The sequence below is a fragment of the Equus quagga genome, chromosome 13, assembly GCF_021613505.1.
Source record: "Equus quagga isolate Etosha38 chromosome 13, UCLA_HA_Equagga_1.0, whole genome shotgun sequence".
NCBI classification, from domain to species: Eukaryota; Metazoa; Chordata; class Mammalia; order Perissodactyla; family Equidae; genus Equus; species Equus quagga.
The window spans coordinates 47,176,949-47,200,735 of record NC_060279.1 but is presented as its reverse complement, the minus strand read 5'-3'; the positions used below and the strand labels follow the sequence as shown (position 1 = coordinate 47,200,735).

General features: G+C 41.4%; 2 protein-coding genes across 4 annotated transcripts in view; both read right to left on the bottom strand.

The window, feature by feature from the left end:
* HEATR3 (HEAT repeat containing 3) overlaps positions 1-2,415 on the bottom strand; it is a 34,192-nt gene extending 31,777 nt beyond the window's left edge. Inside the window, exons 1-3 of one of the 2 annotated variants that reach the window (XM_046681493.1) lie at positions 2,254-2,415; positions 1,965-2,137; positions 116-203 (exon numbers count right to left, since the gene is read on the bottom strand). In XM_046681493.1, coding sequence (XP_046537449.1) covers positions 116-203; positions 1,965-2,137; positions 2,254-2,385 — 393 coding nt within the window. In that variant the 5' untranslated portion in view covers positions 2,386-2,415. Of the gene's footprint in view, positions 1-115; positions 204-1,507; positions 1,603-1,964; positions 2,138-2,253 lie in introns of those variants that run through there. The other variant, XM_046681494.1, reaches the window with a different exon arrangement.
* Positions 2,416-2,499: 84 nt separating this feature from the next.
* CNEP1R1 (CTD nuclear envelope phosphatase 1 regulatory subunit 1) lies at positions 2,500-22,678 on the bottom strand. Of its 2 annotated transcripts, none has more exons than XM_046681495.1 (6): positions 22,556-22,678; positions 21,446-21,517; positions 19,233-19,306; positions 16,011-16,120; positions 15,304-15,358; positions 2,500-2,670 (listed from the first exon to the last, which is right to left on the bottom strand). In XM_046681495.1, exons 1-6 carry the CDS (start codon positions 22,578-22,580, stop codon positions 2,500-2,502), a joined length of 507 nt encoding a protein of 168 aa, XP_046537451.1. In that variant the 5' UTR covers positions 22,581-22,678. The 2 variants fall into 2 exon arrangements, with proteins under 2 accessions (XP_046537451.1, XP_046537452.1); XM_046681496.1 differs by lacking the exon at positions 2,500-2,670 and adding an exon at positions 9,386-10,726.
* Positions 22,679-23,787: the final 1,109 nt, after the last annotated feature.

The window sequence follows — 23,787 nt, the reverse complement described above, 5'->3', positions numbered from 1 at the left end:
GAGGGAAGACAAAGCAACTAACACCAAAGTACTAAAACAAAACAAAAAAACCTAAGTTTGTATACTAAAAGCTACATTTAAAAATTGCCATGAAGATGCTTTAAAACCTGCATACCTCTTTTAGCAGTGCCACCAGAGGAGTCATGATATCCTTAGTCACCATGTCGTCACAAACTTCAAAGCCTCCACAAGCACTGAGATTTCTACACAAGAAGTTTAAATGTTTTACTTTCAGATCACGTCATAAAATACTAAGCTCTCAAATTTATTTCATACTTAAGGTTTCCCAGATGAAACTGCTTATGATTTCTGTAAGATGCTGCAGAACCAATGCACAGATTTTCATCTGTTCTAATCCTTGTTGTACATGATGTCAACAAATGACTCTGTCATGTGAGAGCTTAGTTCTGAGGTCTGAGACAGTACACAGGTGTGTGGTTATAGGGAAGGAAGAGCGGAAAAGACCTCTCCTATTTAATGTTAATAAATCACAGCCTGATCTTATATGAACAGACCTTTTCTTGGAATCAAGACTTCAAGGACAGCAGGGGTGAGGCTACTGAGAATGACACCCCCAAAGCAAGCCTGACTAAATTTAATCTTAATTGGGAAGACACTGCTTGCCTTCTGAGTGCACAGCACTGTGCTAAGCACTTAGGATATGAAGACAAGTCACAGGATGCCTCACAATCTTCCAGGAGCTCCCAGTGTGTGTACGTTTCAGGGGGAAGGGCAGGGCTTTCTACATGCTGTTTCCTCCACCAAGTGGTTAATCCCCACTCATCCCTCACATCTCATCTCAAACATCACTCCCTTAGGGTTTTCTTCCCTGAACCCCCGGTTATGCCTTCTCACAGCATCCTTTGTAATTGTCACTGGTTGTAATTATACACTTGTGTGATTGTTTGGTTAATGCCTGTCTCCCTCGATAGTGTAAGATCCGTTAAGGACAGAAATTATGTGTCTTGCTATCACATGCCCACAACCTAAATGACTGCCTGGCACACAGCAGGCACTCATAATGTATATTTGCTAAATGAATGAATGAAACATAATAAATATAGACAGAGCTACAAGAACTACAAACATTAACTTCTCCTCTTGCTCGCTCTAAGGTCTATTCTCTGGACAGCCACCAGAGTGGCCTTTTCCAAATGTAAATGAGACGCTACTCCTGATTACAACAGATCCTTTCTCCCTACACCATGGAATCCTTGTCCATCTCTCCAGCCTCATCTCCTATAATACCCTACCCCATACTCTACTCAGCCGCACTAACCTTGCTGTTCTTTAACCACGCCAAGCCCTTTGCTGGCGCACTTCTTTGCTGTTCCCTCTGTTGTGAATGATTTTTCCCCTGTTTTTCCAAGTCTGGCTCTCTCATCCATCAGCTCTCAGTTCGCAAACGTCATCTAAAGATCACCCAATTGCAAAACTTCCCATCCCCAACTCATCATCCTCTTGGTTTTCTCCACAGCACTTCTCACTATCTAATATTACGTTTTACCTGTTTGCTAGTGTCCTGTCTCCTCATCAACATGGGTTCTGCGAAGGCCGGGAACTTGGCTGCCTTGCTCACTGTCCTGCCTGCTCAAAATCCTCTGCACCTAGAGCACCTGGCACACACACTGAAAGAGCTCCTTGAACCTCAGGACTCTACGGAGGATTCCTGGAGAGGGTGCAATGTGCGCTCGGCCTAGAGGGAACTTGACAGGTGGCTGCTGCAGGCGAGCAGCCAGGAGGACCTATGGAATGTGTGCGGTCTGGGGGTCACGGCAGCCTCTCGAGTCGGAAGCCTGAGTTCAAATCTCCCTCCTGCAAACGGCAGACCCTGGGCAGTTCTTGGCCCTCTCGAACTGCCGAAGACAAGAGACCTGAGCATGAAACGGGATACACCGAAGGCGCTGGCTGGACGCCGCGCCGCCCGGATCCGAGGCACCGCCCCGGAACCCCTCCCGGCTCACCTCAGCGCGCCGGCCGCCGTCTCTCTCACGGCCAGGCTGGGGTCGAGCAGGAGCGGCCCGAGGCGGCGCACAGCATCCCGGCGCAACAGGCCCGGGAGTGCCGGCCGCTGCTGCACCAGCCGGGCCAGCCCCGCGCAGGCGCACTCGCGGACCTCGGCGCTAGGATGCTGGAGCTGCGGGAGGGGACAAGCGTCAGAGCGAGAGCAGAGCGCAGGCGCGGGCCGGGGCGGCAGCGGCGCGCGGCGCTGTCCCGGGACTCCGGGGGAGGCCCGCCCCACCCCCGCCTCACCTTTTCCAGCAGCTCCGCCGCCGGCCCCTCGTCCTCCTCTTGCTCAGTCCCGTTCGCCGCCGCCTCGGCCTGACAGTCGCCGGTAGGGGAGAACTGAGGTCGCTTGAAGCGCTTCGTCCGGCTCTTGCCCATGGCGATACGCGCCGGGGAAAAGACCAAGAGAGGAGGGCAAGAGCAAGACGCTCAAGGCTGCCGAGCCGGTGGCAAGGTCCTGTCGCCTGAGGGGGGCTTCGCGCCGCTGCTCGGCTAGGCCCGCTGACGGCCCGAGCCCACGTGGGGAAGCAGTGCGCAGGCGCGCGGCGTGTCAGGGCGAGGAGGGGGCTGGAGCGGAGAGCGCGCAGGCGTAGAGGAGAGGATGGGCGGGGCCAGACCTGGCCGAGGGGCGGAGTCCTGTGGATTTTCCCGGGAAGTAGGCGGCTGGATTTGAATGGTAATGACCAAGAGCAAAAGTGAAAAAAATACACCAATTGCTGAAGTAGTCTTTCAATTCTTTATTTTGTACTAGCAGGTTAAAAATGTCTTCAAATAGAGAACAATATTCTAAAAGATTTTTTTAAAGAAAACATATCATTGGCTGAAATGAGCCAGATCAATTTTGTGCTGTAGGATATTTACATCTTTGCCCTTCAAATCTATTGCCTGCCTTGTTGTCTGTTTGGCCAAATTAAACACTGAAAAAATATCTAGGTTAGAACAAGTCACTTCTGCTTGTTACTTACGATTTAATTCTACTTGTAAATTAGGATTTAATCCTAATACGGACTGCCCTAAATCCCATCTAATTTACCCAACCTTTGGAAAGTGACAAACCTTAAATGGTTATGATCAAAATAGACACTAATTACTATTGTTCTAGAGTGCTGAGAAAACAGTTTAAGGGCATCCTCTTTGCCAAAAAATCAACAGAACCAGTGTTCCATATCCTTCCCCAAACCAGGATTGTCAGTCTTTCTCATTTTAGCCATTTTAATGGATGTATAGCAACTGGAACTCTCAAAAATTGCTGGTGGGAATTAAAATGGGACACTACTTTAGAAAACAGTTTAGCAGTTTCTTTTAAAGTTACATACATTCAGCCTTTATGATCCAGCAATCCCACTCCAAGGTATTCCTAAGAACAGTGAAAATATCCATAAGACTTGTACATGAATATTCATAGAATCTTTATTAATAATAGCACCAAACTGGAAGCAACTGAAATGCCCATCAACAGGTATAAGGAGAAACAAAAAAGAAAGAAAAAGGAATGAATTATGGATACTCATATTAACATAGATAAATTTTCAAAAATATGTTGAGTAAAAGAAGCCAGAAACAAGAGTATTGTACTATTTGATTATACTGTGATTTCATTTATATGAAACTCTAGAAACCACTAATCTAATCTACAGTGATAGAAGCTGGACAGTAGTTGCCAGGGGCCAGGGGTTGGGGATGGGAGTTGACTGGGAAGTGATGTAAGGAAATCCTTTGGAGTGATGGAAATGTTCTGTATCTTGCCTGTGGTGACTGCTATATGGGTGCTACATTTATCGAAATTCATCAAACTGTAGAATATTTTATAGTAATAAGAGATTTATTACCTGTAGGTTAACCTGAATAAAGTTGAATTTTAAAAAGCCTGCAGAACCTATCCCTGTTTTGATCAGTCCCTTCAGACTCATTGGTAATTATAATGGATTCTGTTCCCTATTTGGAGAGTGAGTGTCCCATTGGCATTTAGTATTTATTGAGCCATCACTATGTGCCAGACACTGCTCTAAGAGCTTTGCATGTATTAGGCTATTTAACCCAACAGTCCCATGTGATGTTAGTATCCCCTTGTTAGAGATGAGAGAACTGAGGTGCAGAGAAGTTAAGCTACTTGCCTAAGAGCACATGATTTGTAAATGACAAAGACAGGATTGACCCTACATGGACAGGCTTGAGTTGGTTTGTAATAATTGCAATACACTGTCTCCTACTGAATTTGCTGGTATGTACTGAAGAGCTAGTAAACTGAAGAAATCCAAATTGTAATGGGTAACACCAGGTAGAGGGAGGAACACAGAAAATGACTAAGAGGAGGGCAAGGGCTCCCAAATTGGGTGAAAGGCTCTCTACACCTGTTCCTCTACTTGTAAAATGAACTACTCCATCTAGCAAATTCATATTTCTCTAGCTCCCTCACTGAAAAGAAGTACTTCACGTGCATACACCATTTGAAAAGTCCTAAAAGGAAGAACAGCAGTCCCTTGCCTTCTTTCTTCCCAAGCCCTTTCTAGGAAGCAAACATTCTCGACTGTTGTACCTATTTCTCTTATTATCATCTCCATACTTCCAAATGATAAGCTATTGCTCTTTCTAATTTGTCGCTGTCATACGTTATTTCTTGATTTCTTGGCCTGGTAGGTAAGGACTTAGCTCTCCTATACTCCCTCCTCCCTTTCTCCCTTCATCCAACAAAACTGTACAAGGCTTGATTAAATCAACAGTCACTGTCTAAAGTACTAGGACAATGCAAGTATTGCTCACTGCTGCACTAAGAAGTCCACCAAAACCACAGTTCCTTTGTTGTGCAACCCTTCATTTTTAATGGAGTTTATAATTGCCTTTATCCTGGTTTCCCATCAATCTGTCATTTTTTTCCAAATGTCCAACATCTCTATCAAGTGTTTTCCATACGGTCAAACATATCCGTTCCAATTTCTTCCCTGCGATCTCCTTCCTATCCTCCTGCTTCTTATCTGGACTGGGAGCTCTCTAAGGATGCTGCACAGTGGGCATCCTGGACTTTGATTGTGGCTTGTGTGTTGGATTCCCCATTTCCTATGTGGTTGTTAATACATGAAGAGAGAGTAGTGGTGTTCACTATGAGAATGCTGTTTACTGTGGAAGCTCTTGGCAGGAGTCACTCTACATTATTTATTGGAAACATATCCTACATGCATAAGTTAAGTTCACAAATGTAATCAGATGTAATTCAGAAACAGGGATTTCAGAAACTCAGTCCCAGGCCCTAGGATGTGTTTTTCCAAACTGTTGCTGTTCAAATTTACTTTATCTGAATGTGATTCAAACAAACTAACTGTAAAAGAGACATTTATGAGACAATTGGGAAAATATGGGCTGAATATTTAATAGTATGAAATTATTGTTAATTTTTTAGGTGATATGGTATTGTGGTTAGGAGTCCTTATCCTTTGGAGATATTTACTGGAATATTTATAAAAGAAATGATAAAATATTTGGGATTTACTTCAAAACAATCCTTTGTGGGGTGACGGAGGACGGAGACAGAGCATATATGAGAGACAAGACTGGCTATGTGTATGTTGACAATTGTTGGAGTGATGGGTACATGGGCGTTCGTTATACTCCTCTTTCTACTTTTACATGTGCTTAAAATTTTCCATGATAACAACTTGTTGGGGTTTTTTTTGTGAATGGTTTTCAGGGTAGAGCAGGGAAAAGAATAAATCTGATATTGATAGATAATTGTAGGAAACTTAAAATTGAAAAAGCAACTTCCAGCCAGGACACATCTCTTGATTTACTTAACAAAGTTGTAATCGACAGTTATTCTGGTTTCCCTGCTGTTATTAAAAGGACAAGTCTTAGCATTAGCTTTCTATCTGAAAAACCTCTCCTACAGCCAAATAAATTATGTAAGAAAACTTATGAGTTAGTGTAATTATGTACAAACTCAATTTCAATACCAAAGTCAGGATTCACTCATTCGTTCAACCAACAGTAACTGAGCATTTCCACATGCCAGGTGCTCTTGGGTACTATAGATACACACAGGACAAAGACTCAGGATAGGGACTTAAAATAAAAACTAGTTTGTAATAAAAAAATCAGAGTTCTATTTCTTACATGCATTATTTCATTTAGTCCTTATAACAACTCTGCAAGGTAGCTCTAACAGGCCCAAATGAAGAAAGCAAGGTTCAGAGAGAATAAGTCACTTGCCCAGGTGGTTAATGAAGGAACCAAGACCATAACCCAAGTCAATCTGGCAGCCTGGGCTCTTCCACTACACATGGCCCGAAGCCTCCTTAGCTGGCAGACGACATCATGCTTGGTTTGAAGCAGCTCCCTAGTTTTACACAGATCAACCCTCCTCAAAGTGTGCTTCCTGGAATACTCCTTTTGTGTAATATTCTGCCAGTCAGGATCTTAGTTGCAAGTTAAGAGAAGCTGACTTTGGCTGATTAAACAGAAAACAGATTATTGAAAGGATATTGGGTAACTCATGGAATTTTGAGGAGGTCTAGAGAGACCAATCCAAGGCTAAACTTTTAGGAAAAAATGGCCAAACCCATGCCATCGGACTGGCTTGATGAGGAGACTGGTACTACCACCATCACCAAGCACTAAGCACCCTGCAACAACACCCACCAAGAGCTAAGCGGCTTTATGGCCTCCCCTCATGCCTGGGGCCCAAATGCAAAGGAGTCAGAGATGTTTTTTAGGTTGTCCTGGGAGAGACTGGAGTGATTTGGCTGACACCATTCCCCAAACCTAGCAAGGGTACTCAAAAGGAGGTTGGTAGACAGAAAGCATGATAAATATCCAAATATCCAGTGTATGTTAATAGGTATTTCACAAAATGGCAGGGAAATAGGCAGAAACTACTGCAGGACCACTTGGAACTTTTAATACGCTTCAGAGCATGGGGAATGTCCAAGAGGAGGATATAATAGTTACCAAAAATTGGTGATCATGGAAGCTTTACTTCTGTAACAGGTTACATAGGATGAGAAAGTGGTAGTGGTAGTGGTGGTGGTAGCTTTACGCTCCATTGGTCCCTCTCTAGGCCTCCCACCAAGTCCTACTCATTTGACTTCCAAAAGCTCTTACTTCCCTGCTTCCACTCCCTGAACTCTAGTCCCCGAGCCCGCTGCTCTCCCCTGGACTGCAACAGCAGCTCCCAGCTGCCCTCCCAGGTCATGCCCCTGCAACAGCACTCAGTCCGGATCACAAAATGCAAATCCAGTTAAGTCACTTCCCTACTCTAAACCCTTGGCGGCTTCCCCCTGCCCTCACCAAACTCCCAACCCCTGGTTCCTACCTACTTGTAGCCTCACCTCTTGTCACAACCCATCTCCAACTCCATGCTGCCAGCCGCATTCAAGAACTGCCTCTGCCCCCTCTGCTCCCCCTGCCGCTCCCCACCCCGGGCCCTTCACATCTGTTTGGAAATAACCTTCTTTAGAAAGTCTTATCTGGGCTGGACCCTGTTCCCTTGGGTGTCCTACATTTTTACCTTTCATAGTACTTAAACCACATAGTAACTGCTCCATCACTGGTCTGCATTCACCACTGGATGACAAGTTCTGCGACAGCAAAAACTCTCCCTCACACATTTTTAACACCCAGCAAAGCACTTGCCACTTAAAGGGCAGTCTACAAAGGTGATGAAAGAGCACACCTACAATTTCAGACAACAGATATCCTTTTACTTTCTTGTCTCTCACACAATCAGATTTACATAAGAGATAACCAATCATACACTAAAAACATCAGTTTTTAAAATGTTTGTGTTCCACGATGCATTCAAGATGCACTTTCTATTTTTAGGGGAAAAAAGAGGGGAAAAGATAGAAATTATACTTACTCAATGTAAAAGCATATAGAAAGTTCATTCTGAAGAAGAATGAGACTCAAGGTTCTAGGGTTTCAACAGAGAGGAAATGATAGAGCCACTTTACTTGCTGATGAAGGCAGAGCATCTGCCAGCTGGGATTCTCAGCTCAGTCTCTACCAAATGCTAACCGAGAGTCCAGTTCTAAAGGAGAAAAGAGCCCCCCAAGATCAGCACCATCAGGCAGCCACAGACATGATGTTTTCAAGTGAGGTTGCTTGAGAGGAGGAAAACACCTAGAACCGTTTTAGGTTTCTTAATCATTAGAGGCCAAGTATCTTTTATCTTTGCATTTAATCTAGTATTCAGGAGTTTGTGTGGTTCAAAAGAGAAGCAGAATTTCCTTACGGTTATCTCAACTGATGTTGACATTGGGTAAATGTGCAACAATGAGATCTATTTTTTTCACCTTAGGATTTGGTTTAACAACTAGATTTACTGAGCATTGACTCTGTAGCCAAGCACTGTTCAAGTGCTTTACATGAATTAAAATGTTTAATACTCGATATAAACCCGGCAGATTGGCATTATACCTATATCCTATATATTATCTACCTAGGAGATTGGCATTATGCCCATTTTATAAATGAGGACACTAAGGGTACATAATTTGCCTAAAGTTACAAAACTAGCAAGTAGCAGATCTGAGATTCAAATCCAGACAGTCTGGCCTAAGAGTCCACATTCTTAACCATCACTGTAATGGCTCATGAATTAAGTTCCACACACACAAACATCCTTCCAGTCGGAGTCAATGACTTGGGTTCTGGTGCTGGTTCTGTCTTTAATAGGTCGTGGGGACCTGGAGTAAAGTCACTTTGAAACTCTGACACTGTCTTCCCCACCTATGAAATCAGAGGACTGGCCTCAGTCAGTAATTCCCGAAGCGCGTGGAAGCGGGTGTGAGAGGCGGAGGGTGGCGGTGAAGGGCAGCTAACCTGGCAAGGATCCCTGGGCCGTTTCAACCAGAGCAAAGATGTTTTTGGAAAATGAATTGTTCTGCTACAAGTAAAGGTATGAAAAAATCTAAAAATCTGAAAGCAACCCTACCTCCATTAGCATAGTAAAAATCACATCCAGCGGTGGAGACCTAGCATGGTAATGATATGTGTGTCGCATGTAGTGCCGTATTACACAACGCAGGTGCAGGCACAACCCACCCCTACATGCCATGACAAGGCCCTCCTCCCAGCCTTTGCCTAATAAATGCTCCACAATCCCGCTCCCTAACTAGCAGGTCACCTGCCCCTTTCCTTTCTGCACAGACTCCCTTGTGCCTCTCCCGTGCACAAGCTAATAATCTTTTACTTTTCTACTCCCGTTTGTTGTCTCTCTTGATTTCCATCCTGGGGGACAACAAGAACCCATGTGCCAGTAACAGACACAGAATTGAAGTAAAATATCTCATTTGGAGCTTGCCTATATCTGACATACACAGTATGCTTTTATATTTTTTCAGAGTTACAGACTTACAATAAACCAAGGAAAAAGCCCAATCACTAATTATATATAAAGTATTTATTTTTATGCACATATTTGCCTACAAAATTTACAGAAAATAAAACAAAGCAGTATAGAATACCCTCTTAAGACTTCTTAGGAGCAAAGGGTTTTATTGCTGCAGTTCAAAGAATAAAATTTTATACATGTGAAAGCCAAGATAAACATATTTAAGTTAAATGGTAGCCTTGTTAAAAAGTTTTTGTCCTGTTACTGAATTTTCAGCTTTATGTTAAATGAAATGTAAAAGATTGCTCATGAAATAATTTAAACCTTTTCAAAATCTTCAAATAAACAGGTAAAAGGCACCTCCAGTTCTTTAAAATATTTACAGCAATCCCAATAGTTTAATTTTTAGGGCTATTATAGTACATGTGGCTAATATGCATACACAGTATGTCATTAACACTCTCTAAACAGTGAGAATTGTCGACTCCAGTTTGTGGCACAGCTCCCAAGTTATCCCTGTGATGGAGTGGAGATCAATTACACTTGTGCGATACTATTTAACAGCATGTCTACCACAGCATAAAATCCAATTACCTAAAACAATGACTATTTGTTTTCCCAGACAACATAATTTATAACTAAACTTTATATTCAGAAGCCTTTGGAGTACTATTAAAATTATTAAAAAATATAAAGTATATTTAGCATTAAATGAAAACAATGAACTGGAAAACACCACCACAATAGTGGCTGAAGTTCACATTTAACAAAAATGTTTCTCAAAACATCTATAAGTTTGCAACATAATGGAGATGAGTTTTCCTCAGTCTAAGCTCAATCCGACGACGTTACTCCTGCATTGACTGAGAGAGAGAAGTGTGAGAACGAAAGGCACAGCTACACACAACAGCTGTCTGTAAAGAGCTGTGGAGATGGCAAGCAGATGTTCCTGAAATACTGGGGTAGGAGAACAAAGTCCACATAACGGTTTCCTCTTTAACATTGGCATTGATTTACTATTTACAGTAGTTTGCAAAAATACATTATAAAAACTGGATGAGGTTCTAAGTTTAACTTAGTAACATACATATATCCTTCATCTGCAAACATCTTTGCAGAGTCTGAAGTACTAAAGTGACACTAATACTGAAACACAGATAACCAAAGGTACCAAACCAGTGATGATGCGAGTCACCATCATCAGGACAAGCTGGGGAAATATTGCACACTTCTCGTCAGCTGTTACTATGACCTTCACATGTCCAACTGTAAGAGGAATCCCTTATGGCTTTTTGCTTTATCACTTATTTGCAGAAAGGCTGTTTTAGGTCCCATAACAATGAATGCAGATTGTCACTGAACATGTGGCCTAGGTTTCAAAATTAGTTTTCCTGTCTGTAAAAATGAAAGGAAAAAAAAAAGTTTTTCAATACACACTTCTAGCAAAAACACCACCACTCACCTATAAACTGTAAAGGGCGTTCAAAGGATATCAGAACACCTCTCTACATTTAGTCAAGATTAAGCCATTAATGGTTATGTTGTCAACGTTTTCTTTGTGTGGAGCTTTTTTCTGAAATCTTTATTCCTTTAAAGAACACACATACAACCTTCATTTGATGAATTTCCTGTCCACTGGCTACCTAAAAATCAGCCAATCAACCTGCTGGATAAGACAGCACCCCAACTTGTGCAGACTGATTTATGCTCCTTACCAAAGTTTATAAGACATAAACAAAACTACATATTTGAGCAAACACATTTCTCCTTTCCCAACATTAAGTTTTTCATTTCCTAAAGTTAAACTGTAAACCAAAGTTGGAGCAACAGATGCTCATATACTGCGGGTGTTAAGTTTAAGCAGAAACAACTCTTCTGTAGGGCCAACTGCCCTGTTTATTCAAAAAAAGAAAAGTGCACACCACATAACCCGAAGAATTCTACCTCTAGGAATTTACCTGAAGGAAACCATACTGCAAATGTAAACATGTACATGTAAGTGTTATTAATGCTCATTCAACATTTATTGAGTGCCTACTATGTGCCAGGCCTGCGTGAAATGCTCGGGATCCAGTAATGAACTAGACAAAGTCCTCTGTCTTCATGGGTTTTAAGTTCTGGTGGAAAACACACAACACATATAATAAAGGAAGTGTGGAACCAATTGTATGTCCAATAGGGGATTAAATTATGATGCCCCCATAAAATGGGACAATATGTAATTGAACAAAATGGAAGGCCTTAATTGAGATAATGCAGGTAAAAAGATAAGCCCAGGACATCACACATGGTTAATGTCCAATACACGGCCACTTTTAAATTCTAATGTTGGGTCAAAGAAGCAGATCTGAAAAATCCATAACATCTTTCTTTTACAAAAAGTAAATGAGAATATACAATATATAAAACATGGTGATCGTCTCTGGTTGGTAAGATTCTAGGTGGTTTTAATTAACATTTTATTATCATCCTCAGGTCAAAAGTGTCGGGATTCTGGCTACCTCTTGATTCTCACTTTCACATAAATTTTGGTCATTTAATTTTTGGTAATTCCTTGATATCTTGGTAGTACTTTGATACTAATTTTTCCACTGTTTTATGAGGTATAATTTATATACAGCAGAATGCTCAAATCTTGTGTACAGTTTTATGAGTTTTGACAAATGTATACACCCATGGAGCTGCCACCCAGATCAAGCTACAGAGCATCACCATTACCCAGCAAGTTTCTCCATGTCCCTTTCTGGTCATTGGTATCCCCACTCCCTACATGGACACACTCGCTTGCCACAGATTAACTTTACCTGTCTCTGATCTTTAAATAAATGCAATCACACAGTGTGTGTTCTTTTGCACCTACTTCTTTCACTCAATGTGTTTCTGAGATCCATCCACGCTACTATGTTTCAGTAGTCTGTACCTTTCATACCTCATGAAATATACAGTATTCCACATTATGAAGATACAGTCATGCCCGTAAGGTTAGTACTACACAGCCTAGGTGTGCAGTAGGCTATACCATTGGGTTTGTGTTTGAGTGCAGCCTGTGATGTTCGTACAATGACAAAATTGCCTAATGATGCATTTCTCAGTGCATGTCCCTATCAAGTGACACATGACTGTACCACTATTTGTTTATTCATGGTTTTAATCTATTTTAAATTACATAAGACATTAATGTAAACTCATTATTAAAAATTCAAATAATACATATAAACTAAAGTCCTCCTTTCCACCTACCTCAAGTTCTACCCCTCTTACAGAAGAAACCAGTTTTAGCATGAATTCTTCCAGATTGTTTTCTATGGATTTACATTCATATATATAAATAATAAAAATTTGGTGTTTCTAACATGCTGAAATATTTGAGGGTAACATATCTCACTTGGGATTTGTTTAAAACACTGCAATGAAGGGACGCTGGGCAGGGCTAAACATGAATAAGAATGACTGTGAGCTGTGGTTACTACTGACACTGGCCGATGGGTACATGGGAGTTCATTAAAGTCTTCTCTTTACTTTTTTGTTTGAAAATTTTCATAATTTAAATTGTAAAAAAATGGTACCAAACTGAGCATACTGTTTGGTAATTTACTTTTTGTACATAACATTATGTTTTAGAGATCCTCCCATGTCTACACATATAGACTTACTTCTGATTTCCTATGATGTGGCTATAGCACAGCCTATTTTATTACTCCCCTGTTGAGAAACATACAAATTGTTTCCATTTTTTCACTACTCCAAAGGATGTTGCAATGAACAACTTTGTACTTGCCTCCTTGTATGCATGTGTGATGGTCCCCCTCAACAGGGTAGATGGAGAGAAGCAAAACGGTTAGGTCATGAGGACGCACATTTTACATTTTATAATGATGATAACTGCCCTCCGAAATGGCTGTACCAAAGTATATTCTCAACAGGCAGTGTATGGGTGCATCCATTTCACCACGGTACTGGAATTATCAAAGTATTTAATTTTTGCCTATCTGACAGGTAACACAAATGGAAACTCAGTTTTACTTTGCACATCCCTGATTACAAATGAGGCTGTCCAGTCTTTGTGTGTTTACTGGCCATTTGTATTTCCATTTCTGTAACAGGACTTACCTTTTCCCATTTTTAAAATGTACTATTTGTCTTTTTCTTGTTGATCTTTTTTTTCTCAGATGAGGCAGATTTGCCCTGAGCTAACTAACATCCATTGCCAATCTTCCTCTTTCCGCTTGAGGAAGCTTCACCCTGAGCTAACATCTGTGCCAATCTTCCTCAAATTTGTATGTGGGTTGCCACCACAGCATGGCCACTGATAAGTGGTGCAGGTCTGCACCTGGGAACCAAACCTGGACCCCTGAAGAGGAGCACACTGAACTTAATCACTAGGCCACAGGGCTGGCCTCTCTTACTGATTTTTAATAGGTCTTTGAATATACTGGATACTATCCTCTATTACATACCTTACAAGTACTTTCTTCTAACCACAGCTTAATTTCTTGCCTTATGCTGTACAAAAATTTCAAATGTTGGTGCAGTTAAATGTGTCCAATTTCTTCCATCACAGCATTTTTGTTTTGTGTCTTAAGATGTTTTTCTGTCCCAAGGTTATAAACATATTCTTCTATATTTTCTTCTAATGCTTTTATGCTGAGATGTATATGTCTTTTTAAACATATTTAAGACTTCATCTGGAATTTAGTTTTTTTAATTGATGTGAGACAGAGATCTAAATTCATTTTTCTTCCAAGTGAAGAGCCAATTGTCCCAACACTACTAAACAGCCTATTTCTTCCCTATGACTTGAAATACTATCATTGTTCTCTACCAATTTTTTTTTTTGAGGAAGCTTAGCCCTGAGCTAACATCCGTGGCCAACCCGCCTCTTTTGGCTGAGGAAGACTGGCCCTGAGCCAACATCCATGCCCATCTTCCTCCACTTCATATGTGGGACGTCTACCACAGCACGGCCTGCCAAGCGGTACCATGTCTGCACCCAGGATCGGAAATGGCGAACCCCAGGCCATTGAAGTGGAACGTGGGAACCCAACCACTGCACCACCAGGCCAGCCCTCTACTAATTTTTTGAAAATTGAAGTGTTCAGTTGTTATTCTCTGCCATTGATCCAGCTGTCTTCTTGCTCTAATACTTGTTTTGCTCTTTAATTTTCTAAACTGGCTAGTATTACTTGTTTAATAGTTCTTAAAATTGAGGATTAAAAATGCTTTCATAGGAAAGTTCCGTGGGTGGATGGTGGTAATGGTTGCACAACAGTATCAATGTACTTAATGCCACTGAACAGTACACTGAAAAATGGTTTAAATGGTAAATTTTTGTATCTGTATATTTTACTACAACTTTAAAAAAAAAAAAAATGCTTTCATAGGGCCGGCCCGGTGGCACAGCAGTTAAGTTTGCATGTTCCGCTTTGGCGGCCCGGGGTTCGCCGGTTCGGATCCCAGGTGCGGACATGGCACTGCTTGGCATGCCATGCTGTGGCAGGCGTCCCACATATAAAGTAGAGGAAGATGGGCATGGATGTCAGCTCAGGGTCAGTCTTCCTCAGCGAAAAGCGGAAGATTGGCAGCAGTTAGCTCAGGGCAGAATACCATTAGATAAATAATAATAGTTTACAAATCAACACCCACTGAGCCACTTTAGGCCAATAATGACAACTACATTTCATTGAATCTAAGATGGCTTGAATTATAAGATGAATCATGAGTTTATGTCATTAAGAAAGATTAAATTGTCAATTCTATCAATTTAATTATAAGACACCATTGACTATTAGATGCATCTCAATTTCAGAGATATTAAAATGTAAAAAAAAAGTCTTAGAATCAGTGCTGTAAGGACTATATCTACTATTAATTCCATGGAGACATTTTATAAATATAATGTCTGTTTTACTTAAGCCAAAACATTTCAGTCCTTTCATGCATGTCTACAATGTTCTAATGAAGACAGTACTTACATCATCACAAGACATATTGTACTCTGCTAATACAGTTCGACATCGAGCAGCGATACTGAATAAATGTGGTCAAAGGAAAACTTATTTCAAGAGCAAGTTTGTTTTTTTTGTTTTTCGGTTTTTTGGTGAGGAAGATTGGCCCTGAGCTAATATCTGTTGCCCGTCTTCCTCTTTTTGCTTTGAGGAAGACTGTCTCTGAGCTAACATCCATTCCAATCTTCCTCTGTTTTGTATGTGAGATGTTGCCACAGCATGGCTTGATAGGCAGTCAGTAGGTTGGCACCTGGAATCTGAACCCACGAACCCTGGACTGCTGAAGTGGACCACGTAAACTTAACCACTATGTCACCAGGCTGGCCCCAAGAGCAAGTTGTTTTTTTTTTTGAGGAAGATCTGCTCTGAGCTAACAGCTGCTGCCAATCCTCCTCTTTTTGCTGAGGAAGACTGGCCCTGAGCTAACATCCATGCCCATCTCCCTCTAGTTTGTATGTGGGACGCCTACCATAGCATGGCTTGCTAAGCAGTGCCATATCCACACCTAGGATCTGAACTCATGAACCCTGGGCCACCAAAGTGGAACGTGCGCACTTAACTGCTGCACCACCCAGCTGGCCCCCTCAAGAGCAAGTTTTTAACAGAACCTAGAACATTGAGAAGGTGCTTTAATTTAGTCCAGATAATGTAACTCAATTCATGGTAAAGGATACATTGATGGTGCAACTACTCTCTTGTGTATTCCAGCAAAGAACAAGCCTATTAGAGTGATACAGCTGATGGTGAAAAATGGATGATTCCACAATGATGTGAAGAAGGACACCTGTAAGAGTTTGAAAGATAAAAATGTTAAAAATCTTAAAATAATACTGATTCCTACCTCCCCATTTTTGCATAAATATATGTAACATTTTAATCATGTAAAACATGAGGATTTGATAACTTCCAATAATCCTAGTTCTCTGTATTGCTATGCTATAAAACTAATGTACGTTTTATATTTTCAACGAAGCAAGACAAGATAGCAACATTCCCTTCATTCACTCCAAATATTTGAACCATTACAAACTCATTCCTATAATCAAAAAACCACCCTACCAAAAATATTTACTAAACTCCTCCTAGTGAGAAGCAATTTAAAAGGCACAAGACGGTAGGTTCCATGAGAGCAGGGACACTGTCTTGTGCATCGCTGTTCTCCCAACATCTGAAAGAGCACTTGGCAAATATAGGTGCTCAATAAATACTGTTGAATGAATGAAGACGAGGCCTCTGATCTCGATGAAAACACAAGTCAAACATGATCCAGTTACCTTCCCTGTTGAAAACCTTCCTTAAGGGAGTTGGGCCAACTCTGCCATTCATAACCTGGTCCCAGTCTAATCATCTCCTGCCACACCTGCACACACGCTACCATATTACTTCTTTCCTCGCCATCTAACTCCTACATATCCTTATAAGACTCAGCTCCAGTATCACCCTTCCTCTCTGCAGAACAAAAAATGAGTTTGGTTTTGAAGCTACTGCGATTTAGATGGCCATACGACATTCAAGCAGGGACAAATAATTAGTAGCTATCAATAAAGAACTAGAGTTTAAGAGAGACAAAGGGCTAATCGCAGATCTGGGCATAATCAGATGATAGCAGAAAACAGGACAATACACTAATCCTAAGAATATGTGGAGGGACAAGGATCCAGGATCCAGGATTGTAACAAGAGTAGGCACTGAAGCCAGACTACTGCAGAATAGGAATGTAGACTGAAGCAGGAGAGAAGACAAGTATTTAGAGTCTGGAAAAAGAAATCAAGTGGACTAGTAACTAAATGGGAGCAAGAGAATCAAGCTAAGGGCATGTGCACTCCACTCTCATGTATGCAGGAGATACATCCATGTTTCAAGGCAGAGAACTAAACTTACTGAAAGAATCAGGTAGATGACCTAGCATGGTACTGATTAAATACTTTTGTCAAATGAAGAAATGAAAGGCTGAAAACATCAAGAGGGAAGAAAGATGAGGCAATGAAGAAAGGTTAATATTCTAGAGGAATGTCTTCCTAAAACCTCTGAGGACAGTTTAATTCCCACAGGCCAGCACGTAGCCTGCACAATGTTGGCACATACAGCATTTTCTGTTTTAACTTTAATTAGGTCAGTCGGTATCAGCCTTCTTTCCTCCACGGCAACAATCAACTGCATCTGAAGGGCAGCTGCCCCCTTTAGATCAGGCGTTCTCGGACTGCCCAGGGTGCCACATGCCTTCTCTCCGGGGGCTCCTCCAGCGAGCCACCAGCTGTGGAGTGGGCAACTCCTACTACAGACACAAGTGCTGTCTAAAATCCTGTCGAGTTGGAGGTTATTAAATACTGAAATATAAAGAACTAACCCTTAGGCTAATAGTTATATTCTTACCTAATTTAGAAAATTATATTAACTACAGAGTTTTGGGCCTATTTCAAACTACATTTAATTCTGTGTTTTATTAAGATCTCAACTAGCTGAAATCAGCTTATATTTTTCCCAATTAGAAGTCAGATTCATTTCCCAAGATAGACCTTTTTCAATCTTCTTGTCAGCTTCCCTCACCCTTCCCCTAAAGATGAATACCAAGCACAACCTTAAGATCAGCTTTTTATAAATGAACACACAGGAGAGTTTCCTAACTGGCATAAAAACCCCTCTATTAACATAAAATCCCATCACCAACCTCCCCTGCTTCCTATCCTTTTTTATTTCCACCCAGTGGAGAAAGTCAGGGAGACTACATGCTAAATAAACCCCCAGCAGTCTCAACTGCCATTTAGACTGCTGACAAAAGTGTTACTATTAGGTTTTTCTTCTGCATAACCTAAGAGGTTATAAATAAAGCTACTAGAAGTAGTCTACCTAATTACAGTTTAAAAAGGGGGTGGGGTTAAGATTTGTGAAAATTACACTATTATTACCTAAATGAAGCTGCACTGGGGGGAAAAAACTTCACTGAAAAATTGGAGACTACTACCTTCTCTAATAAAAAAGCCTGAATTTGAAATTAAGGCACAAGTTAATAGAAAGAGGTAGAAACTTGAGAAACATGCTATAAGCTTTCATCAAAGGACGCTTCAAGAAATAACATTATGAAATTCTTTATGCATTTGCTAGAGGGGTATTCTTGGACAGCCCCCAATGGGAGATCTCTCAATATTTCCTATGTCAAACTTCAGGAAGGAATTTTTTTGAGGGATAAGCACTGAGAAAGCAAAGCTCTGCGGACTTAAGGAACTTATCCATGTGTTCTCCTCCCAGACATGAAACCCATGGAGCTGACTGCGACTTTACTGATTAGGTAACTCAGAGACTAACTTATAACTCAATTCTGGCAACTGCACTGGCCCACATGGCCTCTTTACTAGGGACCTGGTTTCCTTCTTGGTTTTGACCTCCTAGTCTATTCTGTTTTTTTCTAGTCCTAACTTTTTATTATATTTGTGTTTTGCTATCTTATTACATGTTTCCTGCAAAGTTGTTTCAAATGCTTTATAAGATGAGGAAAGGTATTAACAGAGATAACGCATAAAAGAAAACATTATAATTTTGAAAAGCTAGCACTGATGACACTAAATGAACAAAGCAGAACAAAGACAATGTTTACACTGAAATATATAAAAATATGTGAAAGAGATATGTAAAAATTGCACACAAGTTCGCAAATGAATGAGAAGAAATATAAGTGGAGTAATATTTCTTAGGCCTTTTTCCCTGTGAAGATACTTAATTCACAACAGCCAGCCAAAGTTTTCTTAAGCAGAATAATATAAGGCATATTTTTAATATAAAGATTAATATCACTCCTAGTAGTAACAGGTAGCATTTGAATAATACTTTACAATGAGCAAAGCACTGCTATATGCATTATCTCATTTAAGCTATTCAATATTTTAAATGAAAACTTCTACCTTTTGCGTCTCGGGATCTATCAACCAGTTCCAGGCACCAGTAGCTGTACAGACAGATACCACTATAAGAAGCACTGAAGAAAGACAAACACAAAATTAGTAACGAAACAAGCTCTTACCAATTGATGCTACTGCCACCAGTTGCTAATAAATGACAGCTAAAGGATGCAGCACTTCGTCAAATGGAAAATGCACTCCACTCAGGAATGAGGAGACTTGCCACATGACCTTGAGGAATTCTCTTAAACATTGTGAACCTTAGTAATTGAGGATGACACTGTCTCCCTTATTACTTTAGTCAGAACTTATGAAGATTAATGAAATTAAAAGTAGTAAGAACTAAGATGGTAAAACTTTAACATAAGATTCTATGTTACGTAACTTTCAACGTGCTGTAACTTTCAATGTGCTGTGAGCTGATTTTGCAGATCTTGTAAATTCAAATAAAAAAAAACCCTCTCATTTTCTAATGTAAACAAACAAAACAAAGACTTCTTTATGAATGCACTGAGAATTGTGACTAAAGGATTTTGCCTTGCAGACAACTGCCCTGAATTAAACAAAGGTCAGTGTTAGGAAGAGTGGAGCACCCTATCAGTATCAGATTTTCTTTAAGGAACTTGAAGGTCAGGGTAGAAATTACTGATAGTAGAACTTAGAAAAAGTTTCTTTCTTCCTACTAAGCTAGAATTATTTTAGAATTTCTAAATAGATCATAAGTATAACAAGGATAAATGGTATTACTAAAAAATAATAAAGGGGCACCAAGACCTGGTAAATATTCTGGAGATCAATACAGTTACTGTCTTTCAGTTGGGATGCATACATGCAGCAAATGTAGAGACCAAGCTTCAAAGAGCAACAGAAAAATAGTAAAACCATAATTATCTAAAATTCCTGGTGATGTACTTGCACAAGAGGCAAATCACAAACAATCTACCTCATTTTAGGCATTCAATAATAGAATCAAAATTTCAAAATTATGTTCTCAGCTCAGAACACATTAAATTCAATTTTTTATAATTCTATATTTCCAATAAGAAATATGCTACAGCACACAGATTAAAAATATATATATACACACATACGTACGCAGCAAAAGCAAAATCAAACCCACTAGAAGAGACCCCACACACACGCTTTATTTGATTGGTACATTAGCCAAGCTGATGTCATTTATACGTAAGCACATCAATCCAAGAAGCATTATATTACATTTGATAAGACAGGACAGCATCATACACATTTGAAAATATTCTCAAGTAGCAGTGAAACAGGTTTTGGGGGTAATTCCTAGGTAAACCAGACAACTGGGAAAATCACTACTTGTGAATTCTGACCAATCAGAATTCTCACAGCGTATGATTAAAACTTTGTAAATAGATCTAATAAATACTATACGAAAAATCTTGACATAGAAAAAGACCCCTAACTTCAACAGTGCTCTTTTGGTCGCGCAAACTGAGTTACACTTTGACATAAAGTATGTGCTTGCTAGGTGCAGTGGTACTTCCTTCTTGGCAGGAATTTTATTTTAACAATGAACATCTAAGAAATTAAGACTGGCCGTTACATAAATTAGCAAAGCGTTTTGTTTGCTGATGTCATCACTGTATACTGATCTGCATTTCCTATGTGTTTCCATGGGGCAGTAACCACGATTCTTTCAAATCATATTCTGCAGTACTCATGATACTCATGAATAAACAGTAACAATGTGAATTTCCTTTCCGGGTTAGGAGCCAATGCAGCACAATTATGCTCTGTTAAAATCAACTAAGGGTAATTTGATAACTTTTGCAAGTATAAGTCAAATATAATTTTCCTTAATGAAATTTTGTTTCGATAGTTTGCAGGCAAATTGTTAAAGTGCTGAACAGACTACGGAAATTTTTATTGTGTGTTGTTTATCAGATCTGTACTACCTGTTTTAAAAAAAAGTATGTGTATTTTAATGGAAAAATAAAAATTCAACTACATAAAATATTGTTCTTTTACAGTGGCCAGTTCCTCTTCTTAAAAACTTCTTTATAATGCATCGTTTACAATGTTGAATAAGTTTAAAAACTGTCAAAACAAAAGGAAATCTTATGGTTTGGTAAAGCAAGCACCTGTTAACCAAAAGTTTTACATAAAAGCAAATCATTGCTAGGCAGGGACAAAAGCATGAATTGTCAGTTTATTTTCCTTGCAAAAAACATTGAGGCACTTACTTCTCCAACGTCCAGTGGCAGGTTGCAAACAATGAATATACTCAGTAAGTCTCCTCTCGAAAGCCTTGAGATCTAGGTAAAAAGATTCCAATTTTCTGATTAGCTGCCTTACCAGTTTGAGTCTATGAAGACGAAATTTTAGACACTCTAACTGCTTCAGATCTGACACACCAACTTACATGTATGACTGCACTGTTTACTTCGTTTACTATGACAGCTTTAAGCACTTGACAAAAACATTAGGTTTCTTTAATTCCAATTTCACATATAAGGAAACTGGCGGGTTGACTTTTAGAAGCTTCGTAAAATGGTATGTGGAAAATCAGCAGCAGCCTCAGCCAGCGCCAAAAGCTAGAATTTTGGGGGTTGCAAATAAAAGGATCAAAATCAGGTCGAGTTTTACTTCTATAGGAACCAAGAACTTTCTATTAGACAGAACGTATTATCTAACATCAAAGTCTTCGCGGTCTACTTGAACGCATTACCCGATTCCCATTTCCAGCCCCTATATTTAATGAACGCCTACGCTTCCTGGCTGGGCTCCCTGGACTTGACACTGCGAACGGCGGGTGTGGAAAGACACTCCCCCTTCCTCCCGCCGAGGGGCGTACAGGTCTTCGCGGCACAAGGAAGCGCCGACCCCTGCAGGGCTCTACGAGATGGGGCGTCCCAGGGGCTCCCTCCGGGAGAGCAGGTGAGATCACGTCTTTTACACCTTACAAAGGGGATCAAGAGGCGCCCCCTCACCGCGCCGGTCACCACAAACCCGGCAAGAGGCAGGGGAACACGCGCGGGGCTATCGGAACACAGGAAGCGATCGGCACAGCACCGTGCGAAGGTGCGCCGACGGCTCGGAAGCGAAAGCAGCCTGCGCGAGGAGCTCCGCGGTCGGGGCCGGGCGGCTGACCAACGTCCCCGGGTCCGCGGAGGCCACGCGCCGCCGCAGCGTCTGGCCGGCCTCTGGCCCCCGCCGCGCCCCGCGCCCCGCCAGCTGCGGCCCCGCCAGCGCATCCTTCGCGGCCTCTTCTCCCCGGGCGGGGTCTCCGCGACTCCAGCTCCCTTCCGGGAGGAGCCCGTGACGATCCGGGCGGCCCAGGCGGCCCACCGTACCTTCAGCCTGCTCCAGCGAGTTCATGTCGGGCGGCAGCTCGGGTCACCGCCGCGGCCCCGTCCGCATCGCAGCCCCGCGGCCCCCGCCCGGCCCGCAGCGCCAACTCCCACCTCCAACCGTTCCCCTCGCCCCTCCTCGTCGCACCGCCCCTTGCCTAGACCCGCTGCGCTCATTGGGCACCTCTGCAGACCCCACAATAAGACGGCTTCCTATTGGCTAATCCTTCACTGGCCTCGGGGGCCCATCGTTGGACGGTCAGCCGGAGGGACCAAGAACTGCCGGCGGTCGGGCTGGCGTAACGCTGGCGCCGCCTTCTGCTCCGGGGAGGAACTGCAGCCTGTCCGAGCCGGCTCGTTCATTCGTATATTCCTAGTTTCCTGCTTGGTTCTTGCGTTCGTCTAATATTTATTGACCACCCACTACCTTCCAGGCAGTGTTCTGGTCGCTACGAGGGGTACAGAAATCAATGAGCTGTCCCCCCTCTAGGACTCAAGGGGAGAAAAGGTATGTACAGAACTAACTAAAACCCAGTATAATGGAATTCCTTACTTACAGTACCTCTTTCCTAAATACCCAATCCCTTAAGTAAGCATTTCTCCCTCGATTACTTTTTTCTCACGTCACCCAACTTTCATAAATCATAAGGTATGAGTTCCAATACCTAGAACTTAAAACAAATCTGTAAGGCATTGACTACATTTATATTTGATTAAAATGCTTCTTGCTTATTTCCTTGTCATTCATTCATTCAAGAATTATTTATTGCACGAAGCGGTAGGCACTGTACTTATCAAGGATACAGTTATGAGAAAGATAGACAAGATTCTTGTCCTCAAAGTGGAAAGATTATAGTAGGCGATAAATATGCAAATAAGAATCGGTTTCAGATAAAGATAGTTTTGTGAAGGAAGTAACAGGATAAGACCATACAGTGAGATAAAGGAGGGGTAGCAGGGAGAGCTTCACCAGCTCGGCATTTGAGCCGAGAACCCCAAGAAGCAACAAGCCGTGCAGAGATGAGGGCTAAGAAAGTGCCAAGCAGCACTGGAATTTTTTCACTATTGATACTTTGTGTGTTTTATTCATCCTTCAGTCTTCCTCTTTCCCACTTACCAGTAGAATTAACTGACCCTTCCGCCCCCGTTATTTCACTTTGTAGGCTCCTTTATCTCAGCACTTTTGAAAGTTTCCATTTAGAGAGCCTTCCTCTGGACCAAACTGTTGACATACA